General features: G+C 48.8%; 1 protein-coding gene across 4 annotated transcripts in view; it reads right to left on the minus strand.

Moving 5' to 3' along the window:
* Positions 1-423: 423 nt before the first annotated feature.
* Positions 424-20522, minus strand: part of OLFML2B (olfactomedin like 2B) — a 41672-nt gene continuing 21573 nt past the window's right edge. Inside the window, exons 5-8 of one of the 4 annotated variants that reach the window (XM_082615990.1) lie at positions 17731-17962; positions 15104-15637; positions 2032-2208; positions 424-1482 (exon numbers count right to left, since the gene is read on the minus strand). In XM_082615990.1, coding sequence (XP_082472116.1) covers positions 881-1482; positions 2032-2208; positions 15104-15637; positions 17731-17962 — 1545 coding nt within the window. In that variant the 3' untranslated portion in view covers positions 424-880. Of the gene's footprint in view, positions 1483-2031; positions 2209-15103; positions 15641-17730; positions 17963-20522 lie in introns of all 4 variants that reach the window. The other 3 variants (XM_082615989.1, XM_082615988.1, XM_082615991.1) reach the window with 3 other exon arrangements.

The raw sequence follows: 20522 nt of genomic DNA on the forward strand, positions 1-20522 counted from the left end.
TAAGCTTTTTAAGAAGTATAGGGTCAAGGTCACACTCAGCTTTGTATTTTCAACAGTGCCAACCACCAGACCACACGGAGGAGGACTAAGGAATGAACAGGTTCCCATATCTTGGTTAATGACTAGAAAAAAGCAGAACAGCGCAAGGAAGCTCGTGTGACAGTGGAAGAGACGGGAAGGGATCAATGCCCCCAGATTAAAGCGAGTGTAGGGGTCAGCTCATTCCAAATCTCTAACACCCCCTTTCCTGCTGCTACAAGGAAGCCCCTCACTAGGAGGGGAGAGGAGCTGCCTGGGGCAGCTCAGGATGAGGATATTTCTATGGAACACAGATCTCATCTCCTTCTGGGGGAGGGATCTAACCCTGCAGTCATATCAGTGCTAAACAAAAACGCACTGGGGGGTGATTTTAAATTTCTTCTTTATTAAAAAAAAAGCATTTTTTTCTGGGTTTTTGAAAAAACTTCTCTAATACATAAAACAGTTTTTCCCGCCCCTTAGCACTTCTTTCTTGCCTCCTTCACTCCTGCTTCTGGTGCCAGCTGCCTGCAAGACCCAGATGAAGAAACCTTCTCAGATTGAGATGTGGGAGCTGGAGGGGGTTGAGGGTTTGAAGGAAGGTGGTTACTGGTCAAAAGGAGAAGTTCATTCGCACAAAAATATAAACCATGGAGGATGAGACCAGCACATACACGTATGGATTGATCTACAATCCGTATAAAAAAAATAGACCCAAATTGTCATTTTACATTGGCAATATTATACAAAATAATATATATTTTTTAAACAACACACATCCACATACACACACCCATGCACACACACACACACACAAGGTGCCAGTAGCCCGTCTGCACTTCTGCTTCTGGGAACAGCAGTGTCAGTAGGCAAAGATGACATGGTAGGTGACCTGGTGGCCATTGTCCCAGGCGTAGAGCAGGCGGTCCTTGGGGTTGTAGTCTATCTGGGTGGTGTAGGAATACTCATTCTCAAACAGCAGCCTGGGGATGATCTGCGTGTTGGTGTGGGTGTCAAAGGCGTAGGAGATGTTGGCATTGCGCTGGTTGTAGCTGTCCACGGCGTACAGCACCCCACAGATGACGAAGCAGTTGCCGTAGAAGTTCCGCCGGAGCCCTGTGCGCCATGTGGTCTCCTTGTGTGTGCTCAGGTCCACGGCATTGAGCTTGCTCAGGACGATGACCTCCTGGCTGAAGCCCTCGTCGTCCAGGGCCGGGTAGATGAGCCACAGGCCATTCTCATCCACAGCAAAGTCCACGTCCGAGTGGCCCTGCCACCTCCAGGGCGTGGCCTCCTCATAGGCCACGTCATGGAGCATGGCCCAGGCAGCCACATAGCGCTGCTTCAGGTCATACTTGATGATGTTGCGGGTGAAGGCCCGGTTGTAGTAGAAGGCACCGTTGTACACCACGTGGCCTGTGCCGATCCAGCTGTAGGGGAGCTTGTAGGAGTTGCTCCAGCGACCTGTGGGCAGTGAGAAGGCAGAAGGCTTGAGGGCAACGGTGCAGAGACAACCTGCCAGGCAGGGAGGGGGCAGCCCAGAGAGATGGGACGTGCCATCGGCTTGAGGTCTGGAGCCCACAGTTTGTGTCTTGGTTCTGCCACTTTCTAGTTCTGTATAGCATCCTCATCTGTCATTTAGAAATAACGATTTCCACTCCCCTCACTGAGCTGTTTCAAGGATCCAGAGTGCTAATGTACGTGAGCGTGGTCTGTAAACTGTCAAGGGCCATGGGAAAGGGAGGATGTATCACTACTGTTTTCTGGACCAGACTCCAGGTTGTCCCATGTCCCAGGGACTGGGAAGGAGGGGCAGGGCTGAGAGATGAGAGAGCAGGGAATGTGAGGGAGTGTGAAAGAGGGACATCCCGCTACCAGAGAAGGTCCTTTTACCATCAGAAGAAGGCGTTGCTCTTCCTGTCCACTGTCTCCACCCTAAGAGATCTGGCCATGATTAAAACAGAGGACAGTGGGGAAGGAGGAACCCCCCTAAGGTGGACCCATATCACGTACCTTGTTTGAAGTTCTCCAGGTTCCGGAACTCTACCAGGGTGTTGCCATAGTAATAATTGGTTACGTAAATCCGCTCATCTTTGGCCAGGGGGTCCTTCATCCAGGCCCCTTCATTCCGCCCGTATGTGTTCTGCGTGGTTGGCCCCGTGATTGTGGAGAGGGTGTCCTTGCACCTTCCTGATGGAGGAGAGGTGGATGGAGAGGTTGGGATGATTGAAGAATGCCCCACCCCTAAAACCCTTGCTGGCTCCGCCACCTGGAGTCTGAACTCCTCGGCAGGCTTCTACGGCCCTGTATAGCCAACCTGACGCCAGACATTTTCTCAGCATCATCCCCTGCTATTCCTCTCATCGCTCCTATATTCTACTCCTATGAAGCCATCTACTGTCACCATCCTGGGCCACTTTCATGCCACCATGCTTTGCTCCTGCTGTCCTCTTACTTCTCAAACCTACAAACTCATCCCTCAAGGATCTAAGCTCCAATGCCCTTTTCTGACACCACATCCTCCTCTGAAAAACCATTCTAGCCTTTTATTGGATTCCATCCTGCTCCCATAGTACTGTGAATGCACCTCTCTTACAGGACATGTCATCTTATGCCTCAACAGTGTTTGTACATCTCTCTCCTGATTCAAAGCCCACCCCCATCCAGAGCATAAGCCCCAGGGAGCAGGGTCTGTGGCTTTCCCCTTTGTGTCCTCAGTCCTCAGAATACACAGTGTATGGCAGGCCACAGGCACTGAGCAGATGTTCTGAAACTTGGATGAATACACAGCAGCATGAGAAGTGTGACCAGAGGAGAGGACTTTACAGGTATGACCAGGAACATGGAGCTTCACCAGCCACTGAGCTACCCCAAGGGGCTTGGCCCAGGTCACCAGCAGAGACCAGCCCTGACTGTGCAGTGTATGTCATGTCCCTGAGGCCCAACTTCTGGGTCCTAGAGAGCTGTCCTCAAGCCTATGCCTCTGTGGGTAGGATGCCAGGGCCCCCTTCTGGGAAACTGGAGGGGCCAGGGACCAAGTTCCCACATAAGGAGCTTACTCTGGCTGTAGGAGACTCCTTGAAAGGTCAAGTCTGCTTTAAGGGGACAAGAACTCTGCAATGCCATCCTGAGTGACTCTTTGGAGAGACCTGGTGCCCATGAGAGGTCCTAAAAGACCACTAGAACCATGCTGGGTTCTAAATCAAGTTGAAAGCCTGCCTGCATGCTTAATATGCAGTATTATTATTGAACATGGCCCTGAATGATACTGAAATAACATGTGACTGCAGCAAACACATGCTCTTTTTGTCTCTGCCATAGTGGGTTATGAAGGAGATGGGAAGAGGACAACAGAGGGGGCAGTGGGAGACGCAGATTAATCCAGGCTTTACAACTTCCTCTTCCTCCTCCTGGCAGCTGGGACCAGCAGAATACCCCCCAACTGCCATCAAGACTGGTGCACAGATGGGCAACGGTGATGAGAGTAACTTATCCCTGACATTCATGTGGAACCAAAGAGTAAGGGGCTACAATTCAGATTCAGGGTTCTCTAAACTCCAGGCCACGCCCACTTCCAAATTGTTGCAGTCTGTTTTATCCGTTCTGCTCCCCCATAGCGGTCTGAGCTGGCAGGACAGGGCAGGCGCTGTGCCCTTGGCCCCGGGCCTGGGGCAGCCAGGCGTCTGAAAGTAGGATAAACATTGTTTCTCAGGCAGGGCCCACAGTTGGGTGCAATTGGCAGGGTTCAGGCATCTCTGTGTGGGGTTTATTAGGTCCTGGTCCGACAGAGAGGAGAGGGTTTTGGCCTCTGTAAGACAAACAACAGAGCCTACCAGCCAAAGCCTCATTCCCCCACATCTGAGTTCATCTGCTCAAGACAATAAAATAGATGGCTCTGGCTGAGCCCAGGCAACAGAGGTCTGATGGAAAATATCTCATTCCCTGGCGCTGAGCAGGGCCCTGGCTTGCCAGTGGAGAAGCTGTGCTTCCTTAGAACTAAGGTAAGCCCTAGCATGCCATCCCCAGGGAGGGGCATTTTTATGTGCCCCCTTCCCCTGGAAAAGCCCAGGGAGGACATCAACTCCCTGTCTGAGAGGCAGCCCCCAACCCATGCCCAGAGCCCCACAAATGGCTGTGGGAGGCCAGGGGTTTCTGCCATGGCTATGCCACCTCCCTGCCCAGATATGGAAACTGCAGATGAGCTCCTGGAAGCCAAGACTCATCTAAGTTTCGATGTACCGCATTGCCCCAGGCAGCCCCCCAAATCCCTGCAGGGTCCTGTCTCAGCACTAAGGCTCTGCAATGAGAGGGGCTTAACGTGAGGCTATGGAATGTGCCCCGGGTTTGCAGACAGAGGCCTGACATTGGTCTTGGCCCTGACTCCAAAGTCTGTGTTTCTTTTAAAAGGTCACAGAGCTTTAATTTCTTCCACAGTAAAACAAGTATAATATATGCCCTACCTACTTGACAAGAGCGCTTGGAGAATGCACTCTGATGATGGTATGGTAGGCTGAATAATGGCTTCCAAAGGTAACCAGGTCCTAATCCCTGGAACCTGTGAAGGTGACCTTATATGGCAAAAGAGACTATGTTGCGATAGGGGGACTATCTTGTATTATCCAGGTGGGTCCTAACTGCAATCACAAGTATCCTCATGACAGGGAGGCAGAGGGAGATTTAACTACAGAAGAGGAGGCAACCTGATGATGGAAGCAAAGATTGGAGTGATGAGGCCACAAGCCAAGGAATGCTGGCAGCCAGCTGAAGCTAGAAAAGGCCAAGAAATGGACTATCCTTTGGAGCTTCAGGAAGGAACCAGCCTTCTGACACCTTGATTTTAGTCCTGTAAGACTCATTTCAGCCTTCAGGCCTCCAGAACTGTTAGAGAATAAATTTCTATTGTTTAAGCCATTAAGTTTGTAGTAATTTGTTACAGGAGGCATAGGAAACTAATACAGATGGAGTCAGCTTCTGGCATCTTTATTTCTGTAGGAGGAGGGGAGTCCCAGCTTACAGCTTCAAAGTCCCGATACCCAGGACCTCAGGCTGTATCTCCACATGCCCTCAGAGCAAATGCCGGCAGCCCACAGGGTGGTCCAGCACAGGCAGGAACAGTGGGACAGACAAGTGTGGTTTGAGAGCATTTGAAGACAGGTTCAAGGGAGATCAGTAAACCACGAGGCCCAGACCCAGGTCTGAGAATCTGGGGCCATTCAGAGGCTCCCACCCTTGGCAGCAAACTGTCAGCCTTGGAGAGAAGACGCAGCATGTCTAATCCTTTTCGAGGATAATGAGAGAAGGGAGGGAGATAGTTTGAAGGCACTGAAGAGAAAAGAGAGTGCTGCCTGCAACTCATCTTAGAAGTGTTCCCCCGAAGCATGGTGACAGGGAACACTTCCTAAGCCATCTCTATGTATTAACTCATTTAGTCATCGATAGTCCTGGGAGACAGTTGGCCCTGCATCAAAGGTCCCCGGGGTCTGAAAAGTAGGGGCTCTTCTTCTCAGCATATAAACCTGCTCAAACCTTGCCATCTAATACAAAGAAATCAGCAAACAAGAGGCTCCCGTGCCCTCTGGGGCTCTCCAGTGTTCACGCAGCAGGTCTTTCCTGCAGGGTGCAGGGGAGCCCACACACTCCTCAACTCCTCCCCTGAGGGCTGCCTTAAATGCTTACACACTGTCCATCAGGGATGCTCTCTGGTCATTTTTTTTTTTTTTTTTTTTGCAGTACACGGGCCTCTCACTGTTGTGGCCTCTCCTGTTGTGGAGCACAGGCTCCGGACGCACAGGCTCAGCGGCCATGGCTCACGGGCCCAGCATCTCCGCAGCATGTGGGATCTTCCCAGACCGGGGCACGAACCCGTGTGACCTGCATCGGCAGGCAGACTCTCAGCCACTGCGCCACCACGGAAGCCCTCACTGGTCTTTTTATTCTAGTCAAGCCTGTCTTTTGTCTGAAACCCCCACCCACCTCCCCCCATCTCCCTCGCTCACTGGGCTTTCACACCCCGCTCTCCTGGTCCCCGCTCACCACCCTGGTCATGCTACTTTTGGCTGGTTCTCTTTTCTGCCCACCTTTCAGATGTTACCCCTTAGAGCCCCACTTTTAGCCCCTTATCTTCTTGTTCTTCCTGTGTTCCCTGGGCACACTCAGCTCTCATACAGCCCGGCGTTTGTTTCTGAGCACCAGACATCCAACCCCTACTAGACATTTCTCTCCTGTGTGTCCTCCTGATTCCTCAGACTTAATGGATTAAAAATGGAATTCAGGCCTTCCCTGGTGGTGCAGTGGTTGAGGGTCCACCTGCCGATGCAGGGGATGTGGGTTCGTGCCCCGGTCCGGGAGGATCCCACATGCCGCGGAGTGGCTGGGCCCGTGAGCCATGGCTGCTGAGCCTGCGCGTCCGGAGCCTGTGCTCCGCAACGGGAGAGGCCACAACGGTGAGAGGCCCGCATACCGCAAAAAAAATAAAAATAAAAAAATGGAATTCATCTGCTTCAATTCACAGCCTCTTCCTCCTGTACTTCCTGTCCTGGAGAAAGGCGTGGCACACCGTTAACCAAGCCAGGAGCCTTGTGGTCCTCCCTGGTGTCCCCCTCTCCTCCACCACATACCCATTGGTCGCTGTCTCCCACCTCTTCATCTCTCTGCCCTTTCCCTCCACCTCTGCAGCATTTGCTATGCCCAGTGAACACAGGTGGACCCACTGTGCATGGGAGTCCAGCAAGACTCAAAGTGAAGACAAGGCAGGTGTGTTGTCCCTATGACTAAGTAAGTGGGGTCCGACAGCCCCAGAGGCCACAATTTCCATTTGAAACAGAACTTGTTTTGAACACAGAAAGAAGGCAGTGGTATTCTAAGAAGCATAAATAACCAAATAACCCTATCATATTCTTTCATACTTGTGTTATTTCCTCATATTAGCCAACAACTCATGCTGAAAATGACATAGAAAAGGGAAAGATAGGGCAACTCATAGTTCCTTTTCTTTTTAGTCTTCCTTACTCAGTAAGCCAAAAGTAGGGAGTGTACAAAAGCTGGTAAAGTGTACCCATATTAAGAAGTGAAACAGAAACAGATGAGTTAAGTTTTGTGTAAGTGTTTCCACTGGTCTGCTAGGCACAAAATGCATACGCATGTAGGAGCCATACATACATACCCACTGTCATTTTGGTGGATTCCACATGAGTTAAATAATCTGACCTTTGCATTGAAAACTGGCAGTGCACAATATGATAAAATTCATGCTATTCAAGTTTGGTTTTTTTTTTTCTTTTTTGTGGTACGCAGGCCTCTCACCGCTGCGGCCTCTCCCGCTGCGGAGCACAGGCTCCGGACGTGCAGGCCCAGCGGCCACGGCCCACGGGCCCAGCCGCCCCGCGGCATGTGGGATCTTCCCGGACCAGGGCACGAACCCATGTCCCCCACATCGGCAGGCGGACTCCCAACCACTGTGCCACCAGGGAAGTCCTCAAGTTTTTAATATTCCTTTACTTACAATCGCATGAAATCCAAAGAAAAAAAACAAGTGAGAGAGGCCAGAGAAGAAAGGAAACAGCTTTATACTGACTACCTTCAATGGTACTTTTCTCCTGCTCTTTGAACGAGGGGCTCTATGTTTTCATTTTGCCCTAGGCTATACAAAATATAGTTGGCCCTGACCAAACTGGTTCACTCCTGGGGCTCTTGCCAGGCTCTGGTCCTTCTCACTGCAGTGCTACCTTCCTTCCTGGCTGTTTTCTCCTCATCACTCAAGACAGCTAGGTCAGCGTCTTTTTTCAGAAGAGAGTGTCTCTGACCCCAAAGCACCCTATGCATTCACTCACCACCCTGAGTTGAAATGGTGTTTATGCGTCTCATATACAAGCTTGTGGCAACTCCAGGTCAGGGATGCTGCCTTATCTGCCTTTGCATGACCAACACCTACAGAACCTGTGCATCAGCAGCACCCAGTACTTTCCTTAAATTGACAAATCTGAATATAGTCCCCCCGCTTAGAACCCTCTGTACCACTTTTAGATATAAGTCCCAACGTCCCACTCCCTTCATCAGCAGGCTCCTCTCCCTTATGTTGCCCTGTGTATGCCAGGACGATGGGCGTTCTTTAATCCCCCTGACCTCCCACCCCCCATGCCCGCACAGGCTCACGCTGTCAGCTCTGCCCTGGGGACCACACTCAGAAATGGAGCTCAACCCTCAGAACCAAAGACAGTCTCCACTGGACTGCATACCTTGCCGCTTGCCAGCCCTGGCCACTTTAGTCACCCGTATCCCCCTCACGGTGACCCCTCTGTGGAAGTGATCAGAGCTCACTCCCTTTCACAGCCAGCACGGCGTGGGGCTGAGTGAATTAGGAGTGGATGCTTCATCCTTGTAGAGAGGCACAGACTTTATTCCTTATCCATTTACAAGGAATGTCTCCACTTTCTCGCCTTGTTTCTAGGGCTAGGGGCCTCTGTGTTCTGACTGAAGTTCCTCGTGGTTGCAGGGGGCTGGTGAGGTGCCCCAGCAAAGAGACTGAGAGCAGAGTGTGTGTGTGGAGTTGGGGGTCGGGAAAGCTGCCTGTCAAGTGACTCAGGGCAGCCAACTGGGACACTTCTTGGTCCCGAGGCTGGGTGCCGTGGAGGATCTGGCTAGCCCTGCCCCTGCCCGTGTCAGCACCAGGCTGCCTCAGACCAGGCCCGCTGACATGTGGCAGGCTGGCTGGCCATCTCGTGACCACAGCCAGTGGCTGGCCAGGCCTCGGGGACTGTTCAGGTGGTTTACTTTGTGAAGGAGACAGTCTTTAGCCAATCATATTGCCTAGGTTCGACCATGAGGCAGGCTCTCTGGTAGTGCTGTCATCCTGACTGTCCTCTTTGTCTGCTCCTTCCCACTCCCCACCCCCGCCCCAAAGCAGCCTCTTCTAAAACATGACACAGGAGTTGCAGTCCTTAAAGTATGGGACTCTGCAAAGCCTTGGCAACGTGGCACAAGCATCCTCTTCCTCTGCGGTAGCCTGAGCAGACCTCTCCGAGACACTAAGGATGGTGACCGCTCCTGTCCCGCCCCTTCCCTTCCCGAGCCCTGGCTCTCATCACTGACGGCATTTTTCCTCTCCTGTCCTAGAGCTACTATGCTTTGGCCAAAAGTTAATTCCAATTTGCTTGTTTTGGGAATTTTTCTGAGAGTTTTACAATTCCCCTGAGGAATATGGTGGACCTTTTAGGGTATTACAAAACCAGGTTTAGAAACCATGGGATAGGATGTTCCTTTTAAAAGCAGCCCCATTTAAAAGCACTCAGACAGCTCAAAGTCAAAATTGCCAGGCTCAGTAAACAGCAAGCAACCTTTCACAGGCAACAAATCAGTGGTCTGTGTTGGTTTCAGCCAAATGATTTTTATTTAAATGATGACTACATGTAGTCCTACTCGGCCAGGCACAGGCAGGCAGGAAGTCTGCAGAGAAGGTTCCAGAAAAGAAATCTCACCCACACTAACAGCAGCCTGAGAGAAGCACTTGACAGTGATACATGATTAAAAGCGATTCCTGAAAAAACTTGCCAAGATTCCACATTGCCTAAACAGCCACCCGTCTCTCTGTGCCACCCCCTCTTTTCATCCCTTGGTATTTGAAGAAGCACTTATATCTGTGTCCATGTCCCTGTGTTTTTTTTTTCTGCAGTAGACATAAAAGGCAAGAACTTCAGCTCTTTTGAAAAATCCTACAGGCCAGTCTTTAAGCAGAAGCTTACATCCTCTGTGTAAGACAGATGAATGGATAAAGAAGATGTGATATGTACAGACAATGGAATATTACTCAGCCGCTAAAAAGAATGAAATAATGCCATCTGCAGCAACATGGATGAACCTGGAGATTATCATGCTAAGTGAAATAAGTCAGACAGAGAAAGACAAATATCATATGATATCGCTTATATGCGGAATCTAAAAAAAAAAAAGGATACAAATGAACTTATTTACAAAATAGAAACAGACTCACAGAGAATGAACTTATGGTTATCGGGGGGAAGGGTGGGGGAAGAGATAAATTCGGAGTTTGGGATTGACGTGTACACACTACTCTACTTAAAATAGATAACCATATATGACAAACCCACAGCCAACATCATCCTGAATGGTGAAAACCTGAAAGCATTTCCACTAAGATCAGGAACAAGACAAGGTTGCCCACTCTCACCACTCTTATTCAACATAGCTTTGGAAGTTTTAGCCACAGCAGTCAGAGAAGAAAAGGAAATAAAAGGAATCCAGATTGGAAAAGAAGAAGTAAAGCTGTCATTGTTTGCAGATGACATGATACTATACATAGAGATTCCTAAAGATGCTACCAGAAAACTACTAGAGCTAATCAATGAATTTGGTAAAGTGGCAGGATACAAAATTAATGCACAAAAATCTCCGGCATTCCTATACACTAATGATGAAAAATCTGAAAGTGAAATCAAGAAAACACTCCCATTTACCATTGCAACAAAAAGAATAAAATATCTAGGAATAAACCTACCTAAGGAGACAAAAGACCTGTATGCAGAAAATTATAAGACACTGATGAAAGAAATTAAAGATGATACAAATAGATGGAGAGATATACCATGTTCTTGGATTGGAGGAATCAACATTGTGAAAATGACTCTACTACCCAAAGCAATCTACAGATTCAATGCAATCCCTATCAAACTACCACTGGCATTTTTCACAGAGCTAGAACAAAAAATTTCACAATTTGTATGGAAACACAAAAGACCCCGAACAGCCAAAGCAATCTTGAGAATGAAAAATGGAGCTGGAGGAATGAGACTCCCTGACTTCAGACTATACTACAAAGCTACAGTAATCAAGACAGTATGGTACGGGCACAAAAACAGAAATATAGATCAATGGAACAGGACAGAAAGCCCAGAGATAAACCCACGCACATACGGTCACCTTATCTTTGATAAAGGAGGGAGGAATGTACAGTGGAGAAAGGACAGCCTCTTCAATAAGTGGTGCTGGAAAAACTGGACAGGTACATGTAAAAGTATGAGATTAGAACACTCCCTAACACCACACACAAAAATAAGCTCAAAATGGATTAAAGACCTAAATGTAAGGCCAGAAAGTATCAAACTCTTAGAGGAAAACATAGGCAGAACACTCTATGACATAAATCACAGCAAGATTCTTTTTGACCCACCTCCTAGAGAAATGGAAATAAAAACAAAAATAAACAAATGGGACCTAATGAAACTTCAAAGCTTTTGCACAGCAAAGGAAACCATAAACAAGACCAAAAGACAACCCTCAGAATGGGAGAAAATATTTGCAAATGAAGCAACTGACAAAGGATTAATCTCCAAAATTTACAAGCAGATCATGCAGCTCAATAACAAAAAAACAAACAACCCAATCCAAAAATAGCCAGAAAACCTAAATAGACATTTCTCCAAAGAAGATATATAGATTGCCAACAAACACATGAAAGAATGCTCAACATCATTCATCATTAGAGAAATGCAAATCAAAACTACAATGAGATATCATCTCACACCAGTCAGAATGGCCGTCATCAAAAAATCTAGAAACAATAAATGCTGGAGAGGGTGTGGAGAAAAGGGAACACTCTTGCACTGCTGGTGGGAATGTGAATTGGTACAGCCACTATGGAGAACAGTATGGAGGTTCCTTAAAAAACTACAAATAGAACTACCATATGACCCAGCAATCCCACTACTGGGCACATACCCTGAGAAAACTGTAATTCAAAAAGAGTCATGTACCAAAATGTTCATTGCAGCTCTATTTACAATAGCCAGGGGATGGAAACAACCTAAGTGACCATCATTGGATGAATGGATAAAGAAGATGTGACACATATATACAATGGAATATTACTCAGCCATAAAAAGAAATGAAATTGAGTTATTTGTAGTGAGGTGGATGGACCTAGAGACGGTCATACAGAGTGAAGTAAGTCAGAAAGAGAAAGACAAATACCGTATGCTAACACATATATATGGAATCTAAGAAAAAAAAATGTCTTGAAGAACCTAGGGGTAAGATGGGAATAAAGACACAGACCTACTAGAGAATGGACTTGAGGATACGGGGAGGGGGAAGGGTAAGCTGTGACAAAGTGAGAGAGTGGCATGGACATATATACACTACCAAACGTAAAATAGATAGCTAGTGGGAAGCAGCCGCATAGCACAGGGAGATCAACTCGGTGCTTTGTGACCACCTAGAGGGGTGGGATAGGGAGGGTGGGAGGGAGGGAGACGCAAGAGGGAAGAGATATGAGAACATAGGTATATGTATAACTGATTCACTTTGTTATAAAGCAGAAACTAACACATCATTGTAAAGCAATTATACTCCAATAAAGATGTTAAATAAATAAATAAATAAATAAATAAATATAAAGTAAAATAAAATAGATAACCAACAATGACCTACAGTATAGCAGAGGGAACTCTGCTCAATGTCCTGTAATAACCTAAACGGGAAAAGAATTTGAAAAAGAATAGATACATGTATATGTATAACAAAATCACTTTGCTGTACACCCGAAACTAACACAACATTGTTAATCAACTATAGTCCAATATAAAATAAAAATTCAAAAAAAAAGAACCCCAGCTCTTCTGAAAAATCCTACAGGCCAGTCTTTAAGCAGAAGCTTACATCCTCTGTGACGATGTTATTCTGGTTGAATAGAATATTGAACAACAAGAGAAAATGTATCCCTGTCTCCCATTCCTACCACCAGGTAAATAGTGGCTAGGACACAGGGTTTCTCCTGTCTGGGCATCAGCATCTCAGTCAGGCTAATGCAGGGGGTGGTGTCCTAAGAATCCCAGAAAGGTGCATGTCGGGAGTTACATCAGAAAAGCCCACTGGTGGCAACACCCAGGTTGGTAGGTGGATTGTGGAGACAGTAGAGAGTTCCACCCCTGGCTAGGAAGTCGCCAAGGGAAGAGGCTTCCAGGCTGGCAAACACCATCGCTGAGGACATACAAGGTGTGCAGATGTACCCGTAGCCTGTCTTCACTGTTAGTGTTCTATGCACCTGTGGAGGGACAGTGGTGGGCAGCTGTCTAAGTTTCTGGAGGAACCATCCCTCCTACCCAATTGGTGGTGGTATGGGGGCCCCCCGGGGAGCTGATTCCCATGGCAGAAGAGGAGATGGAGTGCTGGGCCCATGAGCATGGTCAAGGCTGCCCAGAGCCAGTTTGGAACTGGGAACCTCTGCTCAGACCCTGGGGCATTCTGCAGAAATTGAGCAGGACCCGCAGCTTCAGAATTGATTATCCAGGCAGTGAGGAATGGACCTTTTCTATTCTATGGTCAGCTTGCTCCCATGGAAGCAAAAGAAAGGAAAAGAAAAACATTCTCTCCTCCTACCCCAACCTCTGTGGCTCAAGAACTGTCTTCTTGCTTAGCTTCCTCCAGGCCAAGGTTCATGAGATTTTGCCCTGGGGTCCATTTGGTTGTTTCCTTGCCATTATTCTGGGATTTTTCACCCAATAGGAATCCCTTGCTGTACCATGGCCTGATAAACTTACTGCAGAAAACCGCCAAATATAATGGAGAAAACAGTCTTTAGCAAATTTCTAATTTCTGAGACCCATCGACGGGCAGAGATTTGGCCCAGGTCACACAGCTGTCAGCGGCAGAGACCAGGCTATAACAATGTGTTTGGCTCCTTCCACCATCTGTATGGCGTAGCTGGCACCTTATTCTGAGGAGGAATTTGGAAAGAGGTTGCCAAGGGAGCAGAAAATGGGAAGGGAAAGACAGGTATAAGGCAAATCACGTCTTCCGTCAAATCAAGTATATTTTTAATGAAATTATTATTCAATAATGTTATTTCTCAATCACTATGGATGGTGACGTAATGAATGTTTGGTTTAGCTCTTTTTGGAAGAGACCTCTGTAGCCAGGTCTCATTTCCTTTTCTAGTTGTTCCTCGCCCCCCACTGCCCCCCGACATCACACACACACACTCTCAGTTTACTGTTCTCAGAGTCATCTCGTGGACATGGAACTCCCAGGCACAGAACAGGGCTGTGTTCTCTGTGCTTCTGGAACATACCCTGCTCCTTTAGACCTAATAGAAGATTTCTCTACTTAGAAAACTCCAGTTTGGGCTTCCCTGGTGACGCAGTGGTTGAGAATCTGCCTGCCAATGCAGGGGACACAGGTTCGAGCCCTGGTCTGGGAAGATCCCACAGGCCGTGAAGCAACTAGGCCCATGAGCCACAGCTACTGAGCCTGCGCATCTGGAGCTTGTGCTCCGCAACAAGAGAGGCTGCGACAGTGAGAGGCCCGCGCACTGCGATGAAGAGTGGCCCCTGCTCGCTGCAACTAGAGAAAGCCCTCGCACAGAAATGAAGACCCAACACAGCCATAAATAAATAAATAAATAAATAAATAAATAAATAAATAAATAAGAAAACTCCTGTTCATCCTTCAAAACCCAGTTCAAAGGATACCTCCTTAGAAAAGCTTCCCCAGCCTTCTTAGCAGCCAGGCCAAGCTGCTGCTCCCTCTTTCATGTCTCTGTTTCTGCATTCCTCTGTTACAGCATTTATCACATGATGCTACAATGTTTCCCTGCTTTCTAAGGCTGAGGGCTCATGAGATTTTCCCCTGGGGCCCACTGCACTGGTTATTCCCCTGTTCCCATTCTTATTATTCTGGGATCCCTCTGCCCACATAAGAATCAATTGTTAGTTCATGGCCTGGTAAACATACTGCAGAAAACTTAGCCATCATTAAATAACCAAATACCCAATACCCACCACAAAGCCTAGTACACCAGCACTTGACAAACATCTATAAAATTTATTAATGAAGCTGAGATCTTGGCTCCATTAATTTACTTATATTTTAGAAAGGAGTTTCCCACTCCTATCACTGGCACATTTTGAATACATAGACCCTAGATGTTAAAACTGATCATTGGCCAAGGCGTAACTCCACCTGCCTTTCTTTATGAAGCAGCTGGACCATCTGAATCCTCCCTCTCCTTTCAAGCCATTTCCAGGCTCTGCCCTTCACTTGAGCAGGAGACCCAAGCCAGGTAGAATGAACTCACCTATGACATTCCGTATGTCATCTTCTTCCTCGGGGCTCAGGGTGGGGCTAAGGGGGGCTGTGCCCTGCCCAGCAGTAGCATCTTTCCCCAGTGAGTCTGTCCTGACTGGCGGGGGAGGCACCGGGGTTGTGTGCATAGCCTCTACAAATGCATCCTCGGGAGCCACTGATGGAGGCGCTGAGGCTGGAGGTTGCTGGGTGGCTGTGTGGGCCACGGTCGTGGCTGGTACCTGAGTAAAAGGTTTAAGGACTGTCTCCCCTGTGGGATCTGGAAACACTGAGGTGGTTTGGAGTGGTGTTGAGAATTTTTCAACTGAGGCAGAGAGAGTAGGGTCAGGGACGCTGGCAGCTGAGGTCGAGGCCTGAGGCTGTGCAGAAAGCAGGGCTGTGGTCTGAGTGCCAGCATCAGTGGTCACAGCAGCATTCTGATGGGTGGCTACTGGCCTCCGGGTGGCACTGGTCAGCAGGTGGTTGTGTCTCAGAAGCTGATCTTCAATCAGCAAATCCATTCCGTGTTCACCGCTGAAAAACTCGTCTTCTGGGAAACAAACACAGGTGCATTTGTGACTGGGGGAGAGGAACTGGGAGCATGAGGTAGGTGGCAGATTAATGAGGGTTTCTTTCCTCAACATGATGCCCTGATTTAGAGATAGAGCCCAGGTGGGATTTAGAAGAAGCAGGTGAAAAGGAGCACAGATGGAAGCATTTCCTGGAGGGTCTCTCTGAATAGTCTACTGCTATCCTCCACCTGCGACCCAGGGGCCACCTAGAGGACGCACAGCCAAGGGCTACGAGACCTGGGAGGAAGTTATTCATTCATTCCGTAGGTATCTATGGAGCACGCACAAGAACAATGAGTAAAAAAAAAAGATCCTGCCCTCGCAAAGCTTCTATCTAGTGGTGGAGACACCAAACAATATATAGATTGTACATTTGAAGGTGCTATGAAAAAAAGTCTAGTAGGGTGAGGAGAAGGGAAGAGAAACTTGCAGTAATGGATAAAGTAGTCAAGATGGGACTCAGTGGGATGGAGAGATGAGCAGGGGCTTGAAGGAGTGAGGGAGTTAGCCAAGCAGCTATCAGGGGAACAGTATACTAGGGGGGAAATAGCAGCAGTGCAAAGGCTCTGGGGCCAGAACATGTCTGCCGAGGCTGAGGAGAAGTGAGGTGGACAGAGGTCAGAGAGAACACGGGAGCCAAGTCATGTGGCGTTTGGCTGTTGTGTTTGGACTTCAGTTTTTAATTCCAAGTGAAATGGGGCAGTCTGCAGGGTTTTGAGCAGAGAGGGAATATGAGGAGGCAGAGATTTCTTAGGAAGGACACAAAGAGGTCTAACCACAAAAGACATAATTGGTCAATTGGATTTTATCTGCTCATCAGAAACACCATTAAGGAACCGAAAATACAAGCCATGGGCAGGAAGAAGATATCTGCAATATGTATGACTGACAGAGGACTTGTTCCAGAATATAAAAACCCCACAAACCAATTATTTATTTATTTATTTTGGCCACAATGTGCAGCTTGTGGGATCTCAGTTCCCGGACCAGAGACTGAACCCGGGCCATGGCAGTGAAAGCGCCGAATCCTAACCACTAGACCGCCAGGGAACTCCCACAAATTAATAATTTATAAAGGCTACAAACAGTTAAAAATGGGAAAATGGGCTTCCCTGGTGGCGCAGTGGTTGAGAGTACGCCTGCCGATGCAGGGGACACAGGTTCGTGCCCCGGTCCGGGAAGATCCCACATGCCGCGGAGCGGCTGGGCCCGTGAGCCATGGCCGCTGAGCCTGCGCATCCAGAGGCTGTGCTCTGCAACGGGAGAGGCCACAGCAGTGAGAGGCCCGTGTACCAGAAAAAAAAAAAAAAAAGAAAGGGAAAATGATTATGCCAGCGACTGGGTGAGCAGAAACTGTAAGGAGGTAGAGGCAGAGCAGGTGGATGAGTCAGGAGGCTGCTGAGCAGGACCTGATGGGAGGAACTGGCATTCGCTCTGGCAGAGTGGAGAGAGAGGAGGGGTGGGGCCTGCTGGGGTGCTGGGCAGGGAGAGAGAAGAAAAAGGAGGGGCCTGTGGCAGGGAGGAGCACAGGAAGAGGAAGTGTTAGGGAAACAAGATAAAGATGAGGTGAAAGGGAATATCTGTTTTCTGTGAAAAAATAAGAGGGACAGAGATAAAAGGGGTCCAGCATGTGCTGGAGTCTGTCAGGTAGCCCAGGGCCCCTGGAGAAGGAACAGGTGGGAGAAGCCCACTGTGTGGCTGTGAGTGAGTCATTCGCCTCTATGCCTCAGGGTCCTCATCTGCGAATGGGGAGGACTGGACTCCAGGGCACTGAAGTCCCTTCTGGCTCAGCCACGTTCTGCCTTGTGGTCCTCTGCAAGCCCAGAGAAGGCAAGTGACTTGCCCCAGGGCACTCAGCAAGTTGTGAGGAAAGGCCATAAGAACTCTGGATAATTTGTAACTGCAGGGAATTCTCAGGTAACTGAGCTGGCTCTGTGGGGCCACAGTAGTAATCAAACTGCAAAAAGGGTGTGTGCCTCACGGGAAGTGCACCTCCACAGGGTCCAGGTGGTGACTCCGTCCCTTGCCCTGCCTCTGGGGGGGGGCGGCCCTGCTGACCCCAACTCACGATGCTCTTCGATGTCATTCTCCTCCTCAGGGTCCTTGGCTTTGTAGTAGGTGATGCCCCGAATGACGGTGGGCTTGGAGGCCGGCCGGCCCCTCAGGTGGACCTGCCTCTGCAGGGGCCGCTGAGGCTTCATCACCTCTGGTGGAGCCAGTGGCCGCGTCTGCAGGAGCTTGATGGAGTTGATCTGCTGGGACACGGTTTCTTCCTGCAGAAACCTCTCTTCATACTGCTCCTCAGAGGGGACACAAGGGAAGGTCAGGTCACTGGTCAGAGGGGCAGTGGTCAGGCAGAGACAATGCTGGAGCCAAGGCCATACAAATAACAACAGCTAATCCTAAAAGCACTTCCTAAGAGCCAGGCATTGTTCATCTTCTCATCAGCCCTATGAGGTAGGAACCATTTTTAATCATTTCCATTTACAGATTGGGAAACTGAGGCACAGAGAGGTTATATAAATTGCCCAAGGTGCCACAGCAGGTAAGTGGTAGAGGCAGGATTTGAACCCAGGCAGTCTGGCTCCAGACTCTGTCTCTAACCTCCATGCTATTCTTCTCAGAGAGTGCAGTTGTCCTCTCCACTCTGGCCTGGGGATGCTGGGTGACTTAGATCTGGTATCAGTTGTTTCTAGTGAGGTCCATGTGGCTGGGACATGAAGGCTGAGGACCAAGATGCATACCTCAGGATGAATCATGACTGCTTTTACTTATGCTGTTAGCAAACTGCCCCAAGCCCTCCCTAACGAATCCAGAATAAAGTCCCAAGTCCTTGGCCTGGCACTGAGAACTCAAATCGACTTGACCCAGCTCAGCATTCTTCTCTCTTGCTCCACCCTCCAGCGCCGACACCCCCGGTACTCCAGGCACTTGGTTGACTCCTGAACTTCTTGGCTCTGCTGAGCTTCTGGGTCTTTGCTCAGACTGTTTTCTCTGTCTGGAAGACCATTCTCTTGCCCCTATATAACTATTTCTTGAAATCAACCCATTTTTCAAGGCCTGGCTAAAATCTCAGGACCCCAAGGAAATACTCCCAGACCTTTTCATTCAGAATTAATCTTTCTTTCCCAATCATCCCTTTGCACTTTGTGGCAGAGACTTCCAAGTGACCACCCAAATCCCCTGTCTCCTCGTTCCTGACTTAATGAGAAACTGGTTTTGTGGGAGTGGTCATGGGACTAAGTTCTGGTTGGTAGGGTATAAGTAGAAGTTGGTGGGAAGAGCTTTTGGAAAAGTTTCTTAAGACTTGGGGCTGACTCAGCTGGAAGGCATCTTTTGCACTCTTCCTCATTTCTCTGGCCAGGAGAATATGGACAGGACGGCTGGAGCTGAGCAGCCATCTTGTGGATCATGAGGGGACTTTGAGGATGGACATCACTAATGACATCTTGCAGCTGACTATACCAGCCCTGGGCCACCTGCCTCCAGAGCTCTTCTACATGAAAGAACAACCAACCGCTCTACTGTTTAATGCACTGTATTTCAGTCTCTTACTCAAAGCGGAACACAACTCCTAATGGAGACAAGTCTGTACTTCTATTGTAACACCTTTCTCAGCCTGCCTTCCACAGGCATTATTTAAGGATGTTGCCTCTGTTGACGGAGCAACTGGAAGAGCAGAGACCACCTCTTGTTCATCTTTAATTCCCCTGAGTAAATGCTTGTTAAATTGAATTTCTGAATCATAACAAATCCCAAGCAACCATCTACATTTGTGACTAGCACTGGGATTTTTGTCAAATCAAATGATGCTTTAAAGTAGGTAGCCGATGACATGGGCATCTTGATGGTACCACAGAAGTCCTCTGTGATGGTTCTGATCACATGGAAGGACCACCCTGTTCTCCACAAAACTGCTGCCTGGGGACTGAGCTCTTGTGTCCACAGTGTGGCAGAGTCTCTGGGTCCTGCCTTGGTCCATCTAGTCATGTCCCCTCATCCAGGATCACAATCGCCCACCTTTGAAAGCAGAGGGCCTTGGGCACTGGGCCTGTGAGCTAGCTGTGCTGAAAGTCAGAGCCACTGGACAGGGGCTCCAGATCCTGAGGGGCAGTGGCTCCATCAGTAAAGCATGCAGCGACCTAAGTGGGAGTGGCCCAGCGCTGCTCTCATGAGGTCTCCAATGGCTGAATGATGAAGGGGTTGTTCCCTGTAGCCATCTAAGCCATGAAAGCTCCCCCTTTTCACCATGAGGAGGTGGGCGAGCTCCCTTAAATCCTTGGTGAAATCCACCCAGAGAGCAGAGTCCACTTGGAAACAAAACCTCTGTCCCTTGATGCCCAGTGTCCTGAGGGGTAGAGCAGGACCTTCAGGTTCACTGAACATTAGCTGGCAGGGATCCAGCTATCACGGCCAACTTTCTCACTTTGCACGGGAAGAAGCAAATCAGGCTCTTGTTTTGACCTTTAAAATCTGGCCTGGAGAAAACCTAGAGTCCTCATTGCCAACGACACCCCAAGTCTGTACTGGTTTTCCCGTGACAAGAGAGTTTATCCAGATGGCACAGCAGACATGGAAGTTCCTGAATATGTGTTCCTTGCTCCCCTGAGCTGACCGACTCCTGGAAGACAGGGGACACTTTCTGCCAGCCTCCCCTGACTGGGGCCAGAGTGCTGCCCAGAAGAAACTGGCAGATTTGTGCCCCGGGCAGCCCCTACTCCTGCTACCTGCCCCTCTCTCACTTCCCATTCTTTGCTGGTGAGGTGACCTCCATCAGAAGTGCAGGGAATACTTGGCTGGTGCTGATGACGTTTTACAGAGCATCTATTATGGCCAGGCATGTCCCTTTATATTATTTTC

Source organism: Mesoplodon mirus (genome assembly GCF_964341445.2).
Source record: "Mesoplodon mirus genome assembly, chromosome: 3".
Lineage (NCBI taxonomy): Eukaryota > Metazoa > Chordata > Mammalia > Artiodactyla > Ziphiidae > Mesoplodon > Mesoplodon mirus.